Consider the following 20,931-nt stretch of genomic DNA (forward strand, 5'->3'; position numbering starts at 1 on the left):
TCCAAAAAAAAAAAAAAAAAAAAAAAAAAATGTAGTGGACAAATAGCATAGAATATGAGTGACATCAGTGAGAATGGCAGAGTAGGGACCTCAGAAAAGCTGCTCCTCCAAAACATAATGAGAATACTGGCAAAGATTATCAAAATGAACTTTTTAGAATTCTGAAAATTAAACAAAGGTCTGCAGCAATCTATGGAGTACAGTCAAAAGAAATACCTCTACTTCAGTAAGAATGTGAGTTCTGTGGTGCTTTAGTTTGCCCTACTCTCATTTCCTTCTCCTCAGCTCCACCTTAAAAACCAACAGTCTCACAAATCAGAAGTCTAGCAACCACTGGACAGGACAGAGTGGTTTTAGAGCTCCCAAAAAGTATCATTTCAGGGAATTATGATTACTTGACATGTCTTCCAGTTCCCTAGAAACCTCTCCTCACAGTGTTTGCCTTTATTTGACCTCACTCAGAACCCTCTCTGTTCAAAGAGACTTTTCTCTGGAGGTATCTGTCAAAAAGAGTCAGCAGCAATTGTTTAATATTGTAGCTGTCTGAGGTGGCCATAACAGTTGGAGCAAAGAAGAAGCTGACAATAAAAATTAAAAACTAAAATTAAAAGCTGGGGAACGCAATGTCCATAGGGGTATGTGAAAGTGCTAACAGGATCCTGGGAATCTAGAACTCTGTCAATGCGAACATAGGATGTTTGGATGCGTAGGAAAGACCTGAGAAGGCCTTAAGCTCTCACCTTTGGTTGACCTCAAGACCTGAAATAGTTGTATGAATACAATCACATATTAGAAGATAGCTATGTTAAAAACACATAAGTGGGGCTTCCCTGGTGGCACAGTGGTTGAGAGTCCGCCTGCCGATGCAGGGGACGCGGGTTTGTGCCCCAGTCCGGGAGGATCCCGCATGCCGCGGAGCGGCTGGGCCCATGCGCCATGGCCGCTGAGCCTGCGCGTTTGGAGCCTGTGCTCCGCAATAGGAGAGGCCACAACAGTGAGAGGCCCGCATACCATAAAAAAAAAAAAAAAAAAAAAAAGACATAAGTGATAATAGTATATGAACAATACTGATACTTAAGTATACTAATATAACATCCATCTTCTTTTAGAGTTTATGAATTAAATCAGCAATTACGTACCAGATCTGTTTTTGGAGGATCTGGACACTCAGTGGAGAAATAAGGTGTTGAACTTCTGACTCCACTGCTATCAGAAGTTGGCTTTGGAGGTTGAGCATGCTGTCTGTAAGTAGCACTTTTAGGAGTCCAACAAAACAGGTTGATTGATTCTCGCACACAACGTTCAATGTCAATTTCTAGATAGAAAAATTAAAAAAAAAGCAAACATAGAATTTGGATTGCTCTATTTATGTAAAACCCACAATTTTTCCTAAATACATATACACAAATATGGCTAAGATGATAACTAATTAGAAAAGATGTCAGTAAAAATGTAATCTAGATACTAATCAGCATATTTATGATCGGAATGGTAGAGGGTATCTGGTATTACTATGTAGATACATATACACATATATTTACATTTGTAAATATATACATACATTTTTATGTGTGATTTCTGGGTATTATTATCTATATATAGATACACATACATATAGTATATGTGTTTATATATTTCAGTGTATTTAAACATTTAAATATAACACATCTCCTTATTAGAGAATCTTAACTTTGATAATATTTTCACTTTCTCAAATTAAAGGTTGGGTAGAAGGAAGGCTAGAATTTGGGAGTGGGCAAACAAAAGATTCAAAAGTTAATAGACATACTTTAAGTAAAGTGTAATGAAAGTTTCATTTCCATATATTAAAGATGATATAAAATAATCAGGGCAAAATTAATTAAAATCTCAGTTCAGCATTTCTCCCCTTTTTAAAAAAGAATTTCTTGATTTAACTGCAAAAAAGTATAAGTGGGGCTTCCCTGGTGGCGCAGTGGTTGAGAGTCCGCCTGCCGATGCAGGGGACACGGGTTCGTGCCCCAGTCCGGGAAGATCCCACATGCCGCGGAGCGGCTGGGCCCGTGAGCCATGGCCGCTGAGCCTGCACGTCCGGAGCCTGTGCTCCCCAACGGGAGAGGCCACGACAGTGAGAGGCCCGCATAGCACACACAAAAAAAGTATGTGAGGTTTCATATAGACAGAAATTAAATGTACTCAATTAAAATAATAAAAAATACTTCCATAGAAGATTTCCCCTTCTTTCTCAGATTTGAAAGAAATTAAAACATTTTTGATACAGAGGTAATATACACAGGAAAGTTATTACAATGCCAAATTATTGTTTGTTTTGATAGGACTGTAAGTCTTTAGGAGGTTAATATTCCTGATGGAAAGCAAGCTGTTACTCTACAGGGAAAGTGAAGCTATCATAGAAAAGCAGTAGAAATTCAAGAAGTTTACTAGGATGAAGGAGTTTATTAGCATGGACTAGCTTTTCCATTTCTATATTCGTAATATTAGTAAATGGCAGATATTATCATTTCCTCTGCAAAACTCCAAGTGTGTCAGTTCAGATAAGCAATGAAAAAAATATATTACATCCCTTACAAAGGGGTAAGGTCCCTATTTCTCTTTTTGAAATGAAGAGCTTATATATAAGGGGAAAAGGAAATAGAAATTTAAGTTGATCCTGTGAATGGTGCATGAATCAGGCACTTATAGAATTATCTGCTTTTATAAGGTGGAAAACCCTTAGAGAAGGGCAGGGAAATGGACACTTAATGAGCATCTACTGTGTGACAGGTGTCGTATACTTTCACATAGCCCATTTAATTCTTATAGTGATTATTATAGACAGGTACTGCACTCCCCTCATTTCTGCTGAAGATGAAGAAACTAAGACATAAACAAGCTAGGTGACTGAATGGGTTAAGTGTTTTTATTACGAGTAGAATATCTGAAGTTACTAAAGGGTTATAAGGCATCTTTCATTTCCCAATTTATTTAGAGTTGGGAAACAACAGCCAGCAGGTCTAGAAAGACCAGTTACTCAATTAAACATTCCTTTATCTGCTATTAGTGATGTTTGCCAACTTCACAGTTGGTTACTTCCATGGCTGCACAAAGAGGTCAGATTTCATCACCCCCATATGTTATTCCTAACATAAAATCTATGAAACAGAGTTAAACATGTTTTGAGGAATGGACCTATTTATTTGAGAAATTGTCAATACAGTGAAATGCATTCTTTTAAAAAGTTCTGTAACGTTATCAACTTGATGTTCCACAAAGGGAAGAATACAGACACCAATGAGAAGAAAAATAAAAGTTCAAGATACGTTCCTCTACTCCACTTAAGATGGAAGAGATGTGCTCAATTCATTTTAGAACATTTCCAATTAATACGGTTAAGATAAAAATTTGCAGCTAAAGAGAGAAAACTTCGTCACCTTAAAAAAGTTTATCCACTTCACACTGTATAATCTCCAAAAAGAAAAGAATTTTGGACCATAAATTTTGCATCTGCAGTGCTCAAATCAGTTTGACATATCTGTCACCCATTAAAAGCTTGAAAGTCAAGTTAAAGATGCAGATCAGAGCTTGTAGTTCAGTCCTTAAATCACTGGCAATGGAAAAGTCGTTTGTATCTGGTTCCAGAACACCCTACCAATACCATAAAAGGTTTACAGTGAATCTTGAGAATTTACTGGCATCCACCCCGATTTGAGCTTGATTACTACTGGCAGATATCCCATTCTCCACTCACTTGACCCATGTCACCTTCTCCATCTCAAAATCCTTCCAAAGTACTTTATCATAACCAAAATATTATGAAAAGTACTTTATAAACTGTACATTAAAATATGTAATTATTCTTTTAAAAATAATCTCTCATCCTAAAGCACTACTACTTTCTATCTTGCATTTTCATTTTGATACAATGCGTTTGTGAAAAAGTATGTATCCTGGATATGGTTTCTCAGGTTTGATTCCAAGCTCCATGAGGTACTTTGTGACTCAGAGAAATAATTTCTCTAAATCTCATTTTCTTTATCCTCATCCATTACTATTGTTTCCTCTCATAAATATGGAACTATTTTCAAAATGATAAAATGCAACTCATGATTCATTTGGGCAAGGGTAGGTAGAAAAGACAGCTCGCCTGAAGCCCTTCATTGTCTTGCTTTAATGACTATGAAATGCTTCCTAGATATAGTGAACAGCTGTTGACATGGCACTTCTCTTTACCATCATCTAATTCCCTTTGGTTCATCCCTAGTTTGGGGGCTAAGATATTATTTTCTCTCTCTAGATTTACTGCATTATTTTGGTGGAACACATTTTCTAGTAATTTCTAGGAAAGGATGCACAGAAGGCAAATTACTTTGGAATTGTCTATTAATATATTTATTCTGCCTTTGACTGATAGTTAGGCTAGGCATAACATTCTAGGATTGATTTATTTTTCTACAGAGTTATGTAAGGCAAGGGCTCCACTGTCTTTCTTCTGAGAAATTTGATGCAATCTTGATTTGAGATCACTTGTATGTGATTTTCCACCTATCTGTAAACTTTTAGGATCCCTGGTGTTCTGAAATTTCATAATGATATATGTAATTGTGTATCACTTAATTGATGGTCTTTTTGTAATCCTTCAGTTATAGAAAAAGTTATTGTTTGATGTCTGTAATAATTTCTTTCTCACTGTTTTTCCGAGTCCTGAACATCCTGTATACATTTCCTAATAATTTTGCCTTTTCCTCTTACTTTCCATCTATATTTTGGTTCTATTCTCTGAGAGATTTCCTAAGCTTTATCATACACCTCTTTCATATAAAGCTCATTGCAATTCCACATCATTTTTAATTTCCAGTAAATCTTTTTTGTTGTTACTTAAAAATTTCTGATTTTTCATAGTTATCATATCTTCTCATAATTGTTTTTCTGAGGATAGTTCTTTATTCAGTTGGTGCTGTTCTGTGTTTTTTAGCTGGAGGCTTTCCCTAGAGGTTTGGTGATCGATGACTGCATATTTAAAAGAATAGCACTAAAAATCAGATTGGAAGTTTTGTATATGTGGGTAGGGCTTCACTATAGGTAACCTGGGGACATGGTCATTTGTTAGAGGACCCCTATAAGTAAGGTATTTCTCTTTTTGGGAACTTTCCATCTCTCCAGAGGATAATTCTTTAATCTGTCTAAACTAATCTTTGCCAGCATTCTGGGAATTGACCATGGATGAGCCTGGGGATTGTAACTATAAACATTTCCTCACTCTGGCTCTCTGCTATGCTACTGACTCTGTGTCTCAAGTCTCTGTGATTCTACTACTCCAAAAATGTACCTCCAAATTTACTGTATCTATGGTCATGTTTTGTAAAATTTGCAAAAGTAAAAATATCTAAACCACAATCAGTGAAAACTGTTGTCTTTACACCAATTTCCCCTCCATTACACTTCCTCTTGTGTTAGGCAACATAGTGGCTGTGGATACTTTGATATAACTAAGCTAAATTCAAGATATATTTATTATGGTTTAATGGGTATTCTACTGTTATTTGAAGTCACTTTGGGGTATTGACATAGATTTTTCTTCTTGACCAGAGTCTAGTCAGGCTCCTCTAAGCCTTTTCTTGACTCTGCCTCAACCTTGGCCTATAAAGACTTGAACAAAACTCTTAACATAGTTTATAGCAATTCAATGTCACATCCCTCAGATTACCCTAACGCCCTATAAACGCCTGCCTGAAGAAAAACAAGGCTGCCAGAAGAATTTAGCATTTGTTCCAGTCAATACCTGAAGACAGGGTCCCTGTCTTCTAGCCTCTGTAGGAAGGAAGGAGCCTAACTTTGGTAAGTGTCAGTTAGCAAACACAGATATATTTCACATGGACCAATGCCCCCCTTCACGCTTTTTATAATTTTTCACTTCCCTGAATCTTCTAGTCTCCTCCCTCCCTATTCCCTCATTCTCCCTTTAAAATGCCCAGGCACCTCTGTACAAATTGAAGTTGAGCTCAATTCATGCGGGACTATTATTGCAACAGTGTATTACTGACTAAAACCTGTGCTTACCACTTTAATGAGTGTTTGGCTTGTTTTTCTTTGACAGTATAGTAAAATTATTGCTAGCTCTAGGAATGACTTCCTGGAATACTCCCACCACCCACTATACAGGAGTAGAGGTCGCAATGCAGTGTGAATGTGTTCTAGCAGTAGAAGTTTATGGGCAGGCGAAACATAGTTGACATGTACATAGCAAAAACCAGACTGAAAAGTTCTTCCAAATATTAAACATGTGAAACTGTAAGCAGAGAATTAGGTTCTCACTGATGCCTGATTAAAAGAGAAATATTCTCCTTCTAGAAATATACTTCAATAATGCTACATATACAGTTATAAGTGTACCATTAACTTTTTTTTTCTTTTTTTGGTAGGAACCTCACAAAAAATAGCATTTCTGTATTTATAGAAAACAAACTTGTAGCACTAAAACAAACAGAAGCGACACCTGTGCTAAGTCATATGTTTTATGCATTACTACTATAAATAATAAAAAACAAATTTCAACCAACCCTGTCAGTGAAAAGACAGATTATCTACTTTTTCTATAGAAAATATTGCATAATTCTTGTTATATGAAGAGATGATCAATGAATATGAAGCAAAAGTGGAGGAAAAATATAGAGGTATGTCAGACATTTAATGAATAAAAATATTATGCTATTTTTCTGTTTTGTAATTTGTTGTGATCTCTTTGCTCATGCTAAATATTCTTTTAATAGCCTAATTTTGTATTGTAATTTATAACCTCTCCTTAAAGAGGGGCATCTCCCCACACTGCATAAGCTTCAGGCCACAAAATCTAGATCTGCCCCTATCTTCCAGTCTTCTGCGAGGTGGCAGAGGAATAGACTCTTGGCTAAGAGGGTGGGAGCAAAGATTTGTAGGGGTGAATGAAATGAAACTATTCCTTATGCATACATACATTCAACTGTTTCTTCTCTGGTTTTCTGCCTCAATTTTTCTTTCACTTTCAATTTCTGAGACCTTTTGGTGCTCTGCATCAAGAACTGGCTTGCTTCTTTTTGGTATCCTCCTTTGCAGGAAGGTTTCAGTATTCTCTGATTTATTAAGTGAGTTACTACTGATGTAACTGCTTTCTATCTTCCAAATATTTGTTGATATTTCTTGTCTACTAGTGCTCTTTTTACACTCTCTTTGTTTTTAAAATTACTCTTTCTTCATTCCCTTACTGTCACTTTAGTGATGTTTCAGAAGGTAGCAGAGACAAACATGTATACAGTCTGTCATTCTTAATTGGAAAAGTTTCAAATTTTAAAGGCTGTGGTTCAAAAGTGGTGGGAATGAAGTTAGGAGGTGGGCATGGTGAGCTTGACGTTTCACCCCCCTTGGTCTAGCTCCAGGTCTGCAAATTAGCAGCTAAGATACTTGCTCAGAAAGCAGTATAATAACAATGCCACACTGCTAAGATTAACTCAGGAGGCAGCATGATCTGGGTTTGAATCAATTCAATTATTTACAAGTTGTACATCTTTGGTCAACTCATTTTTCTGCATCTCTTTTCTCAATCATAAAATAGGAATGATAATACTTAATTCCTGGACTGTTACGAGGTATAAATAAGATTATTCCAGCACACAGTAGGAACTTAAGTATTTTACAGACAAATTTTTAGATACATAAAAAATTTTAGCACTTCAACTAAAATAAAAAAAAGTATAAGCCTTAGATCCCACTAAGTCTGCCTTCTTGTTTTAAACCCAGTTGAAAAATAAGGAAGGGACTTCCCTGCTGGTCCAGTGGTTAGGACTCTGTGCTTCCATTGCAGGGGGCACGGGTTCGATCCCTGGTCAGGGAACTAAGATCCTGTATGCCATGTGGCATGGCCAAAAAGAAAAAAAAGGAAAGAAAGAAAAATAGGCTAGTTTTCTACTTTGCAACTGGTAGATTTCTCTTTAGAAAGAGATTGCCTTTTAAACAGTATTCTTTTCTACTTTTCAAAATCCAAAGACTTAGGATATCATTCAGTGTTAAAAAGAAATGAGCTATCAAGCTACAAGCAGACGTGGAGGAAAAAGTCTGAATAGGCTGTATCCTCTATGATTCCTATTACATGACATTCTGGAAAAGGCAAAACTTTATAAGGACAGTAAAAAGATCACTGGTTGTCAAGGTTTTGGGGGGTGAGGGGAGCAGGAGAGGAGGAATGAATAGTTGAAGCACAGGGAATTTTTAGGGTGGTGAAACTGTTCTGTATAATACTGCAATGGTGAATACATGACATTATGTATTTATTGAAACCTACAGAACTCTACAATACAACCTTAATGTATACTATAGACTTCAATTAATAATGTAAGATACTAAGGCAAGATGTTAAAAATAGGAGAAATAATGAGCAGGGAAGAAGAGAAATACAGGAACTCTGTACTACCTGCTCAACTTTTCTGTAAACTGCTCTAAAAAAAGTAAAGTCTATTAATTAAAAAAAAACAAAAAACAGGGACACAGGAGTGACATCAGTAAAAATGGCACAGTAGATGTCTCCAAGGGCACTATTTTTTTTTTTTTTTTTGCGGTACGCAGGCCTCTCACTGTTGTGGCCTCTCCCGTTGCGGAGCACAGGCTCTGGACGTGCAGGCTCAGCGGCCATGGCTCATGGGCCCAGCCACTCCGCAGCATGTGGAATCTTCCTGGACCGGGGTACGAACCCGCGTCCCCTGCATCGGCAGGCGGACTCCCAACCACTGCACCACCAGGGAAGCCCCAAGGGCACTACTTTTTAAATAAGTTTTTTTTTTTAAAGAACTACTGAAAGAAGTTAAAAATCTGTAATCATGTCAACATCCTTGTATTATAGTTGATTTATCTCTTGACTAGGGTAACAAATTATGACTTTTCATTCAAATGCAAAATAAACTTCATTGACAAAAAAATACTATCACTTAAAAAAAAAACCCTGTGCATTATACTGGACATTTACCAGACATTATGGATTTGCAAGAATTAGAGTATTAATAATTTATCCTAATTCTGTAATCACATGACAAAAGGGGTCACTGAAGCCATTTCGGAATAACTTGGCTTACACAAGACATTTAACATATTGGGCAATTTGACAGAAACATTTCCTTCCCCACTCTAAAATTCTCATCTGTACTTAACAATAGTATGATTATTGCTCCATACCACACTTTGTTTGAGATAATAAGCCCATGGTTGTCTTTGTGAGGCAGGTAGGGAATAAGTAGACAGGAGAACTGCTAAGGATAGAAAATAAATGATTTTGTACATCCAAACAACAACCATAAAACATGGCTTGCTTAAATGAAGGAAGATAAGTTGTAGAGATAATGTTTTACATTTAAAATGGGTTAAAATTTGTTAAAAGTCAAGTTTCTATATGCTGTTCACTGACAAATGACTAACACAGGCAGAAAGAAAAGAAATGGCTATGGAGACCTTCAAAATGGCAGAGGAATAAGACGTGAAGATCACCTTGCTCCCCACAAATACATCATAAATACATCTACATGTGGAACAACTCCTACAGAACACCTACTGAACACTGGCAGAAGACCTCAGACTTCCCAAAAGCCAAGAAAATCCCCACACACTGGGGTAGGGCAAAAAAAAAGAAAAAAACAGAGACAAAAGAATACTGACGGGACCTGCACCTCTGGGAGGGAGCTGTGAAGGAGGAAAGGTTTCCACACACTGGAAGCCCCTTCACAGGCAGAGACAGGGGGTGGCGGGGGGGCTTCAGAGCCATGGAGGAGAGCGCAGCAACAGGGGTGTGGAGGGCAAAGTGGAGAGATTCCCACAAAGGGGATCGGTGCCGACCAGCACTCACCAGCCTGAGAGGCTTGTCTGCTCACCCACAGGGCGGGTGGGGACTGGGAGCTGAGGCTCGGCCTTCAGAGGTCAGACCCCAGGGAGAGGACTGGGGTTGGCTGCATGAACACAGCCTGAAGGGGGCTAGTGTGCCACAGCTAGCTGGGAGGGAGTCCGGGAAAAGGTCTGGAGCTGTCAAAGAGGCAAGAGACCATTGTTTCAGGGTGCACGAGGAGAGGGGATTCAGAGCACCACCTAAACAAGCTCCAGAGACAGGCATGAGCCATGGCTATCAGCGTGGATACCAGAGACCAACATGAAATGCTAAGGCTGCTACTGCAGCCACCAAGAAGCCCGTGTGCAAGCACAGGTCACTATCTACATCTCCCCTCCTAGGAGCCTGTGCAGCCCGCCAATGCCAGGGTCCCGTGATCCAGGGACAACTTCCCCGGGAGAACACACGGAGCACCTCAGGCTGTTGCAATGTCATGTGGGTCTCTGCAGATGCAGGCTTGCCCTGCATTCCGTACTCCTTCCTCCCCCGCCCCCCACCAACCCGGCCTGAGTGAGTCAGAGCCCCCTAATCAGCTGCTCCTTTAACCCTGTCCTGTCTGGATGGGAACAGACACCCTCAGGCGACCTACACATAGAGGCAGGGCCAAATCCAAAGCTGAACCCCAGGAACTGTGTAAACAAAGAAAAGAAAGGGAAATCTTCCCAAGCAGCCTCAGGAGCAGCGGATTAAATCTCCACAGTCAACGTGATATACCCTGCATCTCTGGAATACCTGAGTAGACAACAAATCATCCCAAAATTGAGGTGGTGGACTTTGGGAGCAACTGTAGACTTGGGGTTTGTTGTCTGCAACTAATTTGTTTTTGATTTTTATGTTTATCTTAGTATAGCTTTTAGAGCTCATCATCATTGGTGGATTTGTTTATTGGTTTGGTTGCTCTCTTCCTCCTTTTGTTTTTAAATATAGATATACCTATATTTTCCCTTTTTCTCTTTTTGTGAGTGTGTATGTTTAAGCTTCCTTGTATGACTTTGCCTGTATAGCTTTGCTTTGACCATTTATCCTAGGGTTCTGTCTGTCCATTTTTTTTTTTTAAGTATAGTTTTTAGCGCTTGTTATCATTGGTGGATTTGTTTTCTGGTTTGGTTGCTCTCTTCTTTCTTTTTTTTTTTACTATAAATTTAAAAAATTTTTTTAAAATATTTTTTATTTTAATTATTTTATTTTACTTTATTTCATTTTATTATTTTTTTTCCTCTTTTCTTTTTTTCTTCTTTTTTTTCTAAGCCATGTGGCTGACAGGGTCTTGGTGCTCCAGCCAGGTGTCAGACCTGTATTAAAAAAATTTTTTAAAATATTTTTTATTTTAATTATTTTATTTTACTTTATTTCATTTTATTATTTTTTTTCCTCTTTTCTTTTTTTCTTCTTTTTTTTCTAAGCCATGTGGCTGACAGGGTCTTGGTGCTCCAGCCAGGTGTCAGACCTGTGCCTCTGAGGTAGGAGAACCAAGTACGGGACAGTGCTCCACTAGAGACCTCCTGGCTCTATGTAATATCAAATGGTGAAGGCTCTCTCAGAGATCTCCATCTCAATGCTAAGACCCAGCTCCACTCAAAGACCAGTAAGCTACACTGCTGGACACTCTATGCCAAACCACAGGAACACAACCCCACCCATTAGCAGAAAGGCTGCCTAACATCATAATAAGGTCAAAGACACCCCAAAACACACCACCAGACGTGGCCCTGCCCACAAGAAAGACAAGATCCAGCCACATCCACCAGAATACAGGCACTAATCCCCTCCACCAGAAAGCTTACATAACCTACTGAACCAACCTAAGCACTGGGGGCAGACACCAAAAACAACAGGAACTATGAACCTGCAGCCTGAGCAAAGGGGACCCCAAACACAGTAAGTTAAGCAAAATGAGAAGACAGAAAAACACATAGCAGATGAAGGAGCAAGGTAAAAACCCACCAGACCAAACAAATGAAGAAGAAGTAGGCAGTTCACCTGAAAATGAATTCAGAGTAATGATAGTAAACATGATCCAAAATCTTGGAAATAGAAAGGAGAAAACACAAGAAACGTTTAACAAGGACTTAGAAGAAATAAAGAGCAAAGAAACAATGATGAACAACACAATAAACGAAATTAAAAATTCTCTAGAAGGACCTTTACAGACAAGCAAAAGGTAACAGAATTCAGCACCACCAAACCAGCTTTACAACAAATGCAAAAAGGACTTTTTTAGGCAGGAAACAAAAGAGAAGGAAAAGACCTACAATAAAAAAACCCAACATAATTACGAAAATGGTAATAGGACCATACATATCGATAATTATCTTAAATGTAAAGGGATTAAATGCTCCCACCGAAAGACATAGACTGGCTGAATGGATACGAAAACAAGACCAGTACATATGCTGTCTACAACACACCCACTTCGGACCTAGGGACACATACAGACTGAAAGTGAGGGGATGGAAAAAGATATTCCATGCAAATGGAAATCAAAAGAAAGCTGGAGTAGCAAAACTCATATCAGAAAAAATAGATTTTAAAATAAAGACTATTACAAGAGACAAAGAAGGACACTACATAACGATCAAGAGATCAATCCAAGAAGAAGATATAACAATTGTAAATATTTATGCACCTAACATAGAGCACCTCAATACATAAGGCAAATGCTAACAGCCATAAAAGGGGAATCGACAGTAACACAATCATAGTAGGGGACTTTAACACCCCACTTTCATAAATGGACAGACCATCCAAAATGAAAATAAATAAGGGAACAAATGACACATTAAACAAGATGGACTTAATTGATATTTATAGGACATTCCATCCAAAAACAGCAGATTACACTTTCTTCTCAAGTGCGCATGGAATATTCTCCAGGACAGATCACATCTTGGGTCACAAATCAAGCCTTGGTAAATTTAAGGAGACTGAAATCATATCAAGTACCTTTTCCAACCACAATGCTATGAGACTAGATATCAATTACAGGAAAAAATCTGTAAAAAATACAAACACATTGAGGAGAAACAATACACTACTTAATAAACGAGAGATCACTGAAGAAATAAAAGAGGAAATAAAAAAATACATAGAAACAAATGACAATGAAAACTCTACAACTGAAAACCTATGGGATGCAGCAAAAGCAGTTCTAACAGAGAAGTTTATAGCAATACACTCCTACCTCAAGAAACAAGAAACATCTCAAATAAACAACCTAACCTTACACCTTACACTCTAAAGCAATCAGAGAAAGAAGAACAAAAATACCCCAAAGTTAGCAGAAGGAAAGAAATCATAAAGATCAGATCAGTAATAAATGAAAAAGAAATGAAGGAAACAATAGCAAAGATCAATAAAACTAAAGGCTGGTTCTTTGAGAAGATAAACAAAATTGATAAAGCACTAGCCAGACCCATCAAGACAAAAAGGGAGAAAACTCAAAGAATAAGAAATGAAAAAGGAGAAGTAACAACTAATACTGCAGAAATACAAAGGATCATAAGAGATTACTACAAGCAAGTATACGCCAATAAAATGGACAACTTTGAAGAAATGTACACAATCTTAGAAAAGCACAACCTTCTGAACCTGAACCAGGAAGAAATAGAAAAAATAAACAGAGCAATCACAAGCACTGAAATTAAGACTGTGATTAAAAATCTTCCAACAAACAAAAGCCCAGGACCAGATGGCTTCACAGGCAAATTCTATCAAACATTTAGAGAGGAGCTAACACCTATCCTTCTCAAAGTCTTCCAAAATATAGCAGAGGGAGGAACACTCCCAAACCCATTCTACGAGGCAAACATCATTCTGATACCAAAACCAGAGCAAGATGTCACAAAAAAGAAAACTACAGGCCAATAGCACTGATGAACATAGATGCAAAAATTCTCAACAAAATACTAGCAAACAGAATCCAACAGCACATTAAAAGGATCATACACCATGATCAAGTGGGGTTTATTCCAGGAATGCAAGGATTCTTCAATATACGCAAATCTATCAATGTGATAAACCATATTAACAAATTGAAGGAGAAAAACCATATGATCATCTCAATAGATGTAGAAAAAGCTTTCAACAAAATTCAGCACCCGTTTATGATAAAAAAAGACTCCAGAAAGTAGGCATACAGGGAACTTACCTCAACATAATAAAGGCCATAAATGACAAACCCACAGCCAATATCGTTCTCTATGGTGAAAAACTGAAACCATTTCCTCTAAGATCAGGAAAAAGACAAGGTTGTCCACTCTCACCACTATTTTCCAACATGGTTTTGGAAGTTTTAGCCGCAGCAAGCAGAGAAGAAAAAGGAATCCAAATTGGTAATGCTGCCACTGTTGCAGATGACATGATACTATACATAGAGAATACTAAAGATGCTACCAGAAAACTACTAGAGCTAAGCAATGAATTTGGTAAAGTGGCAAGATACAAAATTAATCCACAGAAATCTCTTGCATTTCTATACACTAATGATGAAAAATCTGAAAGAGAATTTAAGGAAACACTCCCATTTACCACTGCAATAAAAAAGAATAAAATACCTAGTAACAAACCTACCTAAGGAGGCAAAAGACCTGTATGCAGAAAACTATAAGACACTGATGAATGAAATTAAAGATGATACAAACAGATGGAGAGATATACCATGTTCTTGCACTGGAAGAATCAACATTGTGAAAATGACTATACTACCCAAAGCAATCTACAGATTCTATGCAATCCCTATCAAACTACCAATGGCATTTTTCACAGGACTAGAACAAAAAATTGCACAATTTGTATGGAAACACAAAAGACCCCGAATAGCCAAAGCAATCTTGAGAAAGAAAAACGGAGCTGGAGGAATCAGGCTTCTGGACTTCAGAGTATACTACAAAGCTCCAGTAATCAAGACAGTATGGTACTGGCAAAAAAACAGAAATATAGATCAATGGAACAGGATAGAAAGCCCAGAGATAAACCCACGCACATATGGTCACCTTATCTTTGACAAAGTAGGCAAGGGTATACAATGGAGAAAAGACAGCCTCTTCAATAAGCGGTGCTGGGAAAACTGGACAGCTACATGTAAAAGAATGAAATTAGAATACTCTGTAACAACATACACAAAATAAACTCAAAATGGATTAGAGACCTAAATGTAAGGCCAGATACTATAAAACTCTTAGAGGAAAACATAGGCAGAACACTCTATGACATAAATCACAGTAAGATCCTTTTTGACCCACCTCCTAGAGAAATGGAAATTAAAACAAAAATAAACAAATGGGACCTAATGACACTTAAAAGTTTTTGCAGAGCAAAAGAAAGCATGAACAAGACGAAAAGACAACCCTCAGAATGGGAGAAAATGTTTGCAAGTGGAGCAACTTACAAAGGATTAATCTCAAAAATTTACAAGCAGCTCAATATCAGAAAAACAAACAACCCGATTGAAAAATGGGCCAAAGACCTAAATAGACGTTTCTCCAAAGAATATATACAGATTGCCAACAAACACATGAAAGAATGCTCAACATCACTAATCATTAGAGAAATACAAATCAAAACTATAATGAGGTATCACCTCATACCATTCAGAATGGCTATTGTCAAAAAATCTACAAACAATAAATGCTGGAGAGGGTGTGGAGAAAAAGGAACCCTCTTGCACTGTTGGTGGGAATGTAAATTGATACAGCCACTATGGATTACAGTATGGAGGTTCCTTAAAAAACTAAAAATAGAACTACCATATGACCCAGCCATCCCACTAATGGGCATATACCCTGAGAAAACCATAATTCAAAAAGAGTCATGTACCACAATGTTCATTGCAGCTCTATTTACAATAGCCAGGACATGTAGGCAACCTAAGTGTCTACTGACAGATGAATGGATAAAGAAGATGTAGCACATATATCCAATGGATTATTACTCAGCCATAAAAAGAAATGAAATTGAGTTATTTGTAGTGAGGAGGATGGACCTAGAGTCTGTCATACAGAGTGCAGTCAAAAAAACAAATACCGTAGGCTAACACATATATATATAGAATCTAAAAAAAAAAAAACAAAACAAAAAATATAATGGTTCTGAAGAACCTAGGGGCAGAAGAGGAATAAAGATGCAGATGTAGAGAATGGATGTGAGGACACAGGGAGGTGGAAGGGTAAGGTGGGATGAAGTGAGAGTGTGGCATGGTTTTTTATATACAACCAAATGTTAAATAGATAGCTGGTGGGAAGGAGTTGCATAGCACAGGGAGATAAGCTCAGTGCTTTGTGACCACCCAGAGGGGTAGAATAGGGAGGGTTGGAGGGAGCCGCAAGAGGGAGGAGATATGGGGATATAGGTATATGTATAGCTGATTCACACTGTTATACAGCAGAAAGTAACCCACTATTGTAAAGCAATTATACTCCAATAAAGATGTTAAAGAAAAAAAAAATGAAATCGCTAGGGAGTTCCCTGGCAGTCCAGTGGTTAGGACTCCACGCTTTCACTGCAGGGGACACGGTTAAATCCCTGGTCAGGGAACTAAGATAAAGCAAGCCACGCAGCAAAAAAAAAAGCTAGTATTCTACATGAAGGTTTTATCTAACAGTAAGTATTTTTATTATTGCAAATAAGATGAGCTTCCTAAGATGTCAGAATTGACTTTCTGAAGTTACTAGATTGGACCATTTGAAGCTGCTGATACAGAACAATTTTGACCTACAAAAACCTACTTTTGTAAGCAAATAACATGTTCTCCTGTATAGTAAAAAGTACTGGATTTGGACTCCAAATGCCAGTTGCTAACTTAAATAATAATGAGTAATCTATAACCTCACTGTGTTTCAATTAGTTCAAGAGAATAATGGATATAAAAACTACTTAGTACTGTTGTAATAATTATACAAGGTAAAAAAATTTAAACAGCTTTATAAACTTTAAAAGTGATTCAATGTTCTTGTAACTAGCGATGATCTACATTGCCCAAATTTTCTATTCACAATTTATCTTTTGAAATAAACCTTACTATATGAGAATTAATGATGTACAAACTTAAGTTCAGGTATATATTTCTCCATGCCAATGTGTCCATAAAGGCTACCCTACTGTTTATTTAATTGAACTGAACTAAAATTGAATTCTTAGTGTATTCAAGGTATGGTATTAAGTCCTGAGGGATCATAAAGATGAGTAATTGCTGAGAGATTTTGGAGTTTGGTCCAGTCAGAGAGAGAGTTCCTATTGAGCACCTTGGATATTTAGTTAAGGACCTAGACATGCCATATTCTTAGACTAAATAAAACATTAAAAGAGACATACTTTACAAACACAGCCGAATTAATATGAACAAAAGAGCCCACCAGTTATTTAACTGTCTAGCAGAACAAATCTCAGGACTCTTTAAAGGAAGATGATAAAATCCAGACTCCTTACAATGTACCTTTATCAATATCCACTATATAATAAATAACTAGATATGCAAAGCAGAAAAATGTCACCTATTATCAAGAGAAACAGAGTCTATAGAAACAGACCTACAAGATGATCCACAATTGGAATTAGCAGACAAGGACTTTAAAATAATTACTATAAATATGTTCAAGTTCTTAAAGGAAAATACAGTCAAAGGGAATGGAGAGGGAAATGCAAACAACAGAAGAGAGCCAAACTGAAATACTAGAACAGAAAAGTACATTATTTGAAATCTACTGATAGGTCTTAAAATCAAGATAAATACAGAGAGCCCTGCACTGTAGCACAACACAGTCAACCTGCTAAAAACCAAAACTAAAGAGGAAACACAAGTCTAAAGGAAGGAATGAAGAGCAATGATAATGGGAAATATGGTGGTAAATATTGATATAAAAATCTATCTTTTTGCTTCTCTTAAGATGTTTAAAAGGCAATTAGCTATTTAAAGCTCAAATAACAATATTACATTGTGGAGTTTATTACAAATGGAGATGTAAAATATATAGCAAAAACAGTACAATATATGGTAGGTAAATGCAATAACACTGTTGCAAAGTTCTTACGTTTTCCATAAAGTTGTACAATATGAACTCTATGTAAAGTGTGATAAGTTAAGACATAGATCATAGACGGTAGAACAATAACTAAAAGATAATTCAAAAGGCAAAACTAAAAGTCAATAAAGGTATTAAGACGAAATGTTAAAACTATTTAATCAACCCAAACAAGTCAGAAAAGGAAGAAGAGAAACACAGAGCAGAGGCAACAACTAGAAGTAAAACCAACCATATGAATAAACATATCAAAAGCAAATGGACTGAATATTCTATTTAAAAGGAAATAAATATCAGACTGAGTAAACAGAGCAAGAAACATTATATGCCTAAATTATGTCTAACATATGTCTAGACAATTATAAGTCTGAACATGATAACTTTTAAATATACACTATTTAAATTTAAAGCCACAGCATATGTGTATATGTGTATATCCATATATACACACACATATATATATATATAAAGTTTTAAAATTAAAGGTTGAAAATATAGAAAAGATACCATATAAGGACTAAGCATAAGAAAGCTCATGTGATTATACTAATATCAGAAAAAGCAGAGTCCAAGATGAGGAGTATTACTGAGATAAAGAAGCACATTGCATAATGATAATAGACTCAATTCAAGATGACATAACAATGCTAAGTTTATAGGCATTCCTTAAGAGAGCTTCAAAATATAAAAGCAAAAGCTGACAGTATTAAGGTTGAAATAGACAAATCCACAGTCATAGTTGAGGAGCTTAATATCTCCCTCCTATAATTTACAGGACAAAGAGGGGAAAAGCCCAGTAAGGATAAAGAAGACTGAAACATTACTGTTGACCTATTTGACATTTATACAGCACTACACTTAAAAACTATATTATTTTAATGTGCATGTGGAACGTTTAATAAGATGGACAATCAGCATACATAAAGTAAGTTTCAACAAGTTTTTAAAATGAAAATTTTGACCAAAAAAGTCACAAGGGAAATTAGTAAATATTTTTGAAACAATAATACTGAAAATACAGCATAACAAAATTTGTCAAATGTAGCTAAAGAAGTGCTCAGAGGCACTTATATTAGAAAAGATGAAAGTTATAATTCAATGATCTAAGTTTGGTCCTTAAGCAGTAAGAAAAAAAGAGTATACTAAATCCAAAGAGTAGATGAAAGGAAATAAAAGACAAAAAAAAAAAAAAAAAAAAAAAAAAAAAAAAAAAAAAAAAAAAAAAAGAAGAGAAAGAAAAATTAGTGAAACTGATAAACCCTAGCAAGAATGATCAAGACTAGAAAAAAGCAAATTAGCAGTATCAGGAAACAAAGGAGATATCACTACAGATGCATCAAACATTAAAAGGATACCAAGCAATATTATGAACAACTCTATGCAAATAAATTTGAAAGTAGATAAAATATACAAACTCCTTGGAAAATGCAATTTACCAGAACCACAATTTGACACAAGAAGAAATAGGCAATCTGTGTAGTCACATATCTTTACAGAAATTAATTCTTAATTAAAACATTCCCAAAAAGAAAACTCCAGGTCGATATGGTTTCATTGGTAAAATTTATCAAATATTTAAAGAAGAATTTCCAACAATCTTACACAGATTTATTATGAAGAGAGAAGAAAAGTGAATACTCCCAACTTGTTTTAAGAGTATAACCTTAACTAATCCTCATACAACCCAGTATAATCCTGAGATTATAAACCAAAATCTGAGAAAGATATTATAAGGAAATTAAAAACCAGTATCTCATGCACACAGACATAAAATCCTTAATATTAGTTAAGTGTGGTAGGCTGAAAAATGCCCCCCTAAAAGATGTAAATATTTTAAGCCTCAAAACCTATGGATGTTACCTCATATGGCAAAAGAACCTTGAAAATGTGATTAAGTTAAGGATCATGAGATGGGGAGATCATGCTGAATTATCCAGCTGGGTCTGATGTAATTATAAGTAATTGTATAAGAAGGAGAAGCAGTTCAGAGAGAGCAGAAAGAGATGTGACAATACTATGTAGCTGGCTTAAAAGATGGAGGAGGGGCACAGACAAAAGAATGCAGGTGGTCCCTAGAAGTTGGCAAAAACAGAAATGGAGCCTCAGAGCCTCTAGAAGGAATCAGCCCTGCTGACACCTTGACTTTAGCCCAGTAAGGATGATTTTGGACTGTTGATCTCCAGAAGTATAAGATAACAAATATGTCTTGTTTTAAGCCACTTTGTGGTGATTTGTTACAGCAGCAACAGAAAACTAATACACAAAGGTATATCCTAGGGATTAACCCAGCAAGGTAAACTGTTTTTCTATTCACAATACTTCTGACATCAAATGTGTAGGGTGTTTCCTCACACCAAACAATCAATTCTTCAACTCTCTGGATACCAGATGAGCATGCTACAATTCAATTCAGTTCTGACACCAACTACTTGGAATTAGCATAGACCCTGCAGGTTAAGGGCTCAGTCTCACAAGACTGCCTCCATTTCAGATGCCAGTAACAACTCCAAGGATGTCATCTGTACTTCTGATCAACTGTTTATAAATTGAGAGTTGACAAACCCCTTCTCAGGTTTGATAATTTGCTATGACAATGCACAGAACTCAGGGAAACGCTTTACTTACTTTTATGAGTTTATTATAAAAGATACAAATAAACAGCCAGATGAAGAGGTACAGAGGGCAATGTTCATAAAGATCCTGAGGGCAGAGGTTCTATCCTCAGGGATGAGGCGAACCTCTCAGCATGTGGATGTGTTCACTAAACCAGAAGCTCTCTAAACCTTTTAGCTTAGTTATTTTTATAGAGGCTTCATCACATACCCATGAGTAATTATTAACTCAATCTCCAGCCTCTCTCCCCTCCCAGGAGGATAGGGGGTGGAACTGAAAGTTCCAAACTTTGATTTATTACCCATCCTCATACTGAAGCTCTCAGGGAGCCCAGCAAGAGTCATCTCATTAGAACAAAAGGTGCTCCTATCACCCAGGAAATTCTAAGGGATTTAGGAGATTTGCGCCAGAAACAAGGGCAGAAAACAG

The 20,931-nt window shown here is 36.7% G+C and overlaps 1 protein-coding gene across 2 annotated transcripts in view; it reads right to left on the bottom strand.

Moving 5' to 3' along the window:
• The window catches only part of TBCK (TBC1 domain containing kinase), a 225,683-nt gene that overhangs the window by 63,943 nt on the left and 140,809 nt on the right, over positions 1 to 20,931 (bottom strand). For both annotated transcript variants that reach the window (XM_024754047.1, XM_024754046.1), the window contains exon 23: positions 1,140 to 1,315. In XM_024754047.1, the coding sequence (XP_024609815.1) occupies positions 1,140 to 1,315 (176 nt within the window). The remainder of the gene's footprint in view (positions 1 to 1,139; positions 1,316 to 20,931) is intronic.

The sequence above is a fragment of the Neophocaena asiaeorientalis genome, unplaced genomic scaffold (genome assembly GCF_003031525.2).
Source record: "Neophocaena asiaeorientalis asiaeorientalis breed wild unplaced genomic scaffold, Neophocaena_asiaeorientalis_V1.1 scaffold189, whole genome shotgun sequence".
Lineage (NCBI taxonomy): Eukaryota > Metazoa > Chordata > Mammalia > Artiodactyla > Phocoenidae > Neophocaena > Neophocaena asiaeorientalis.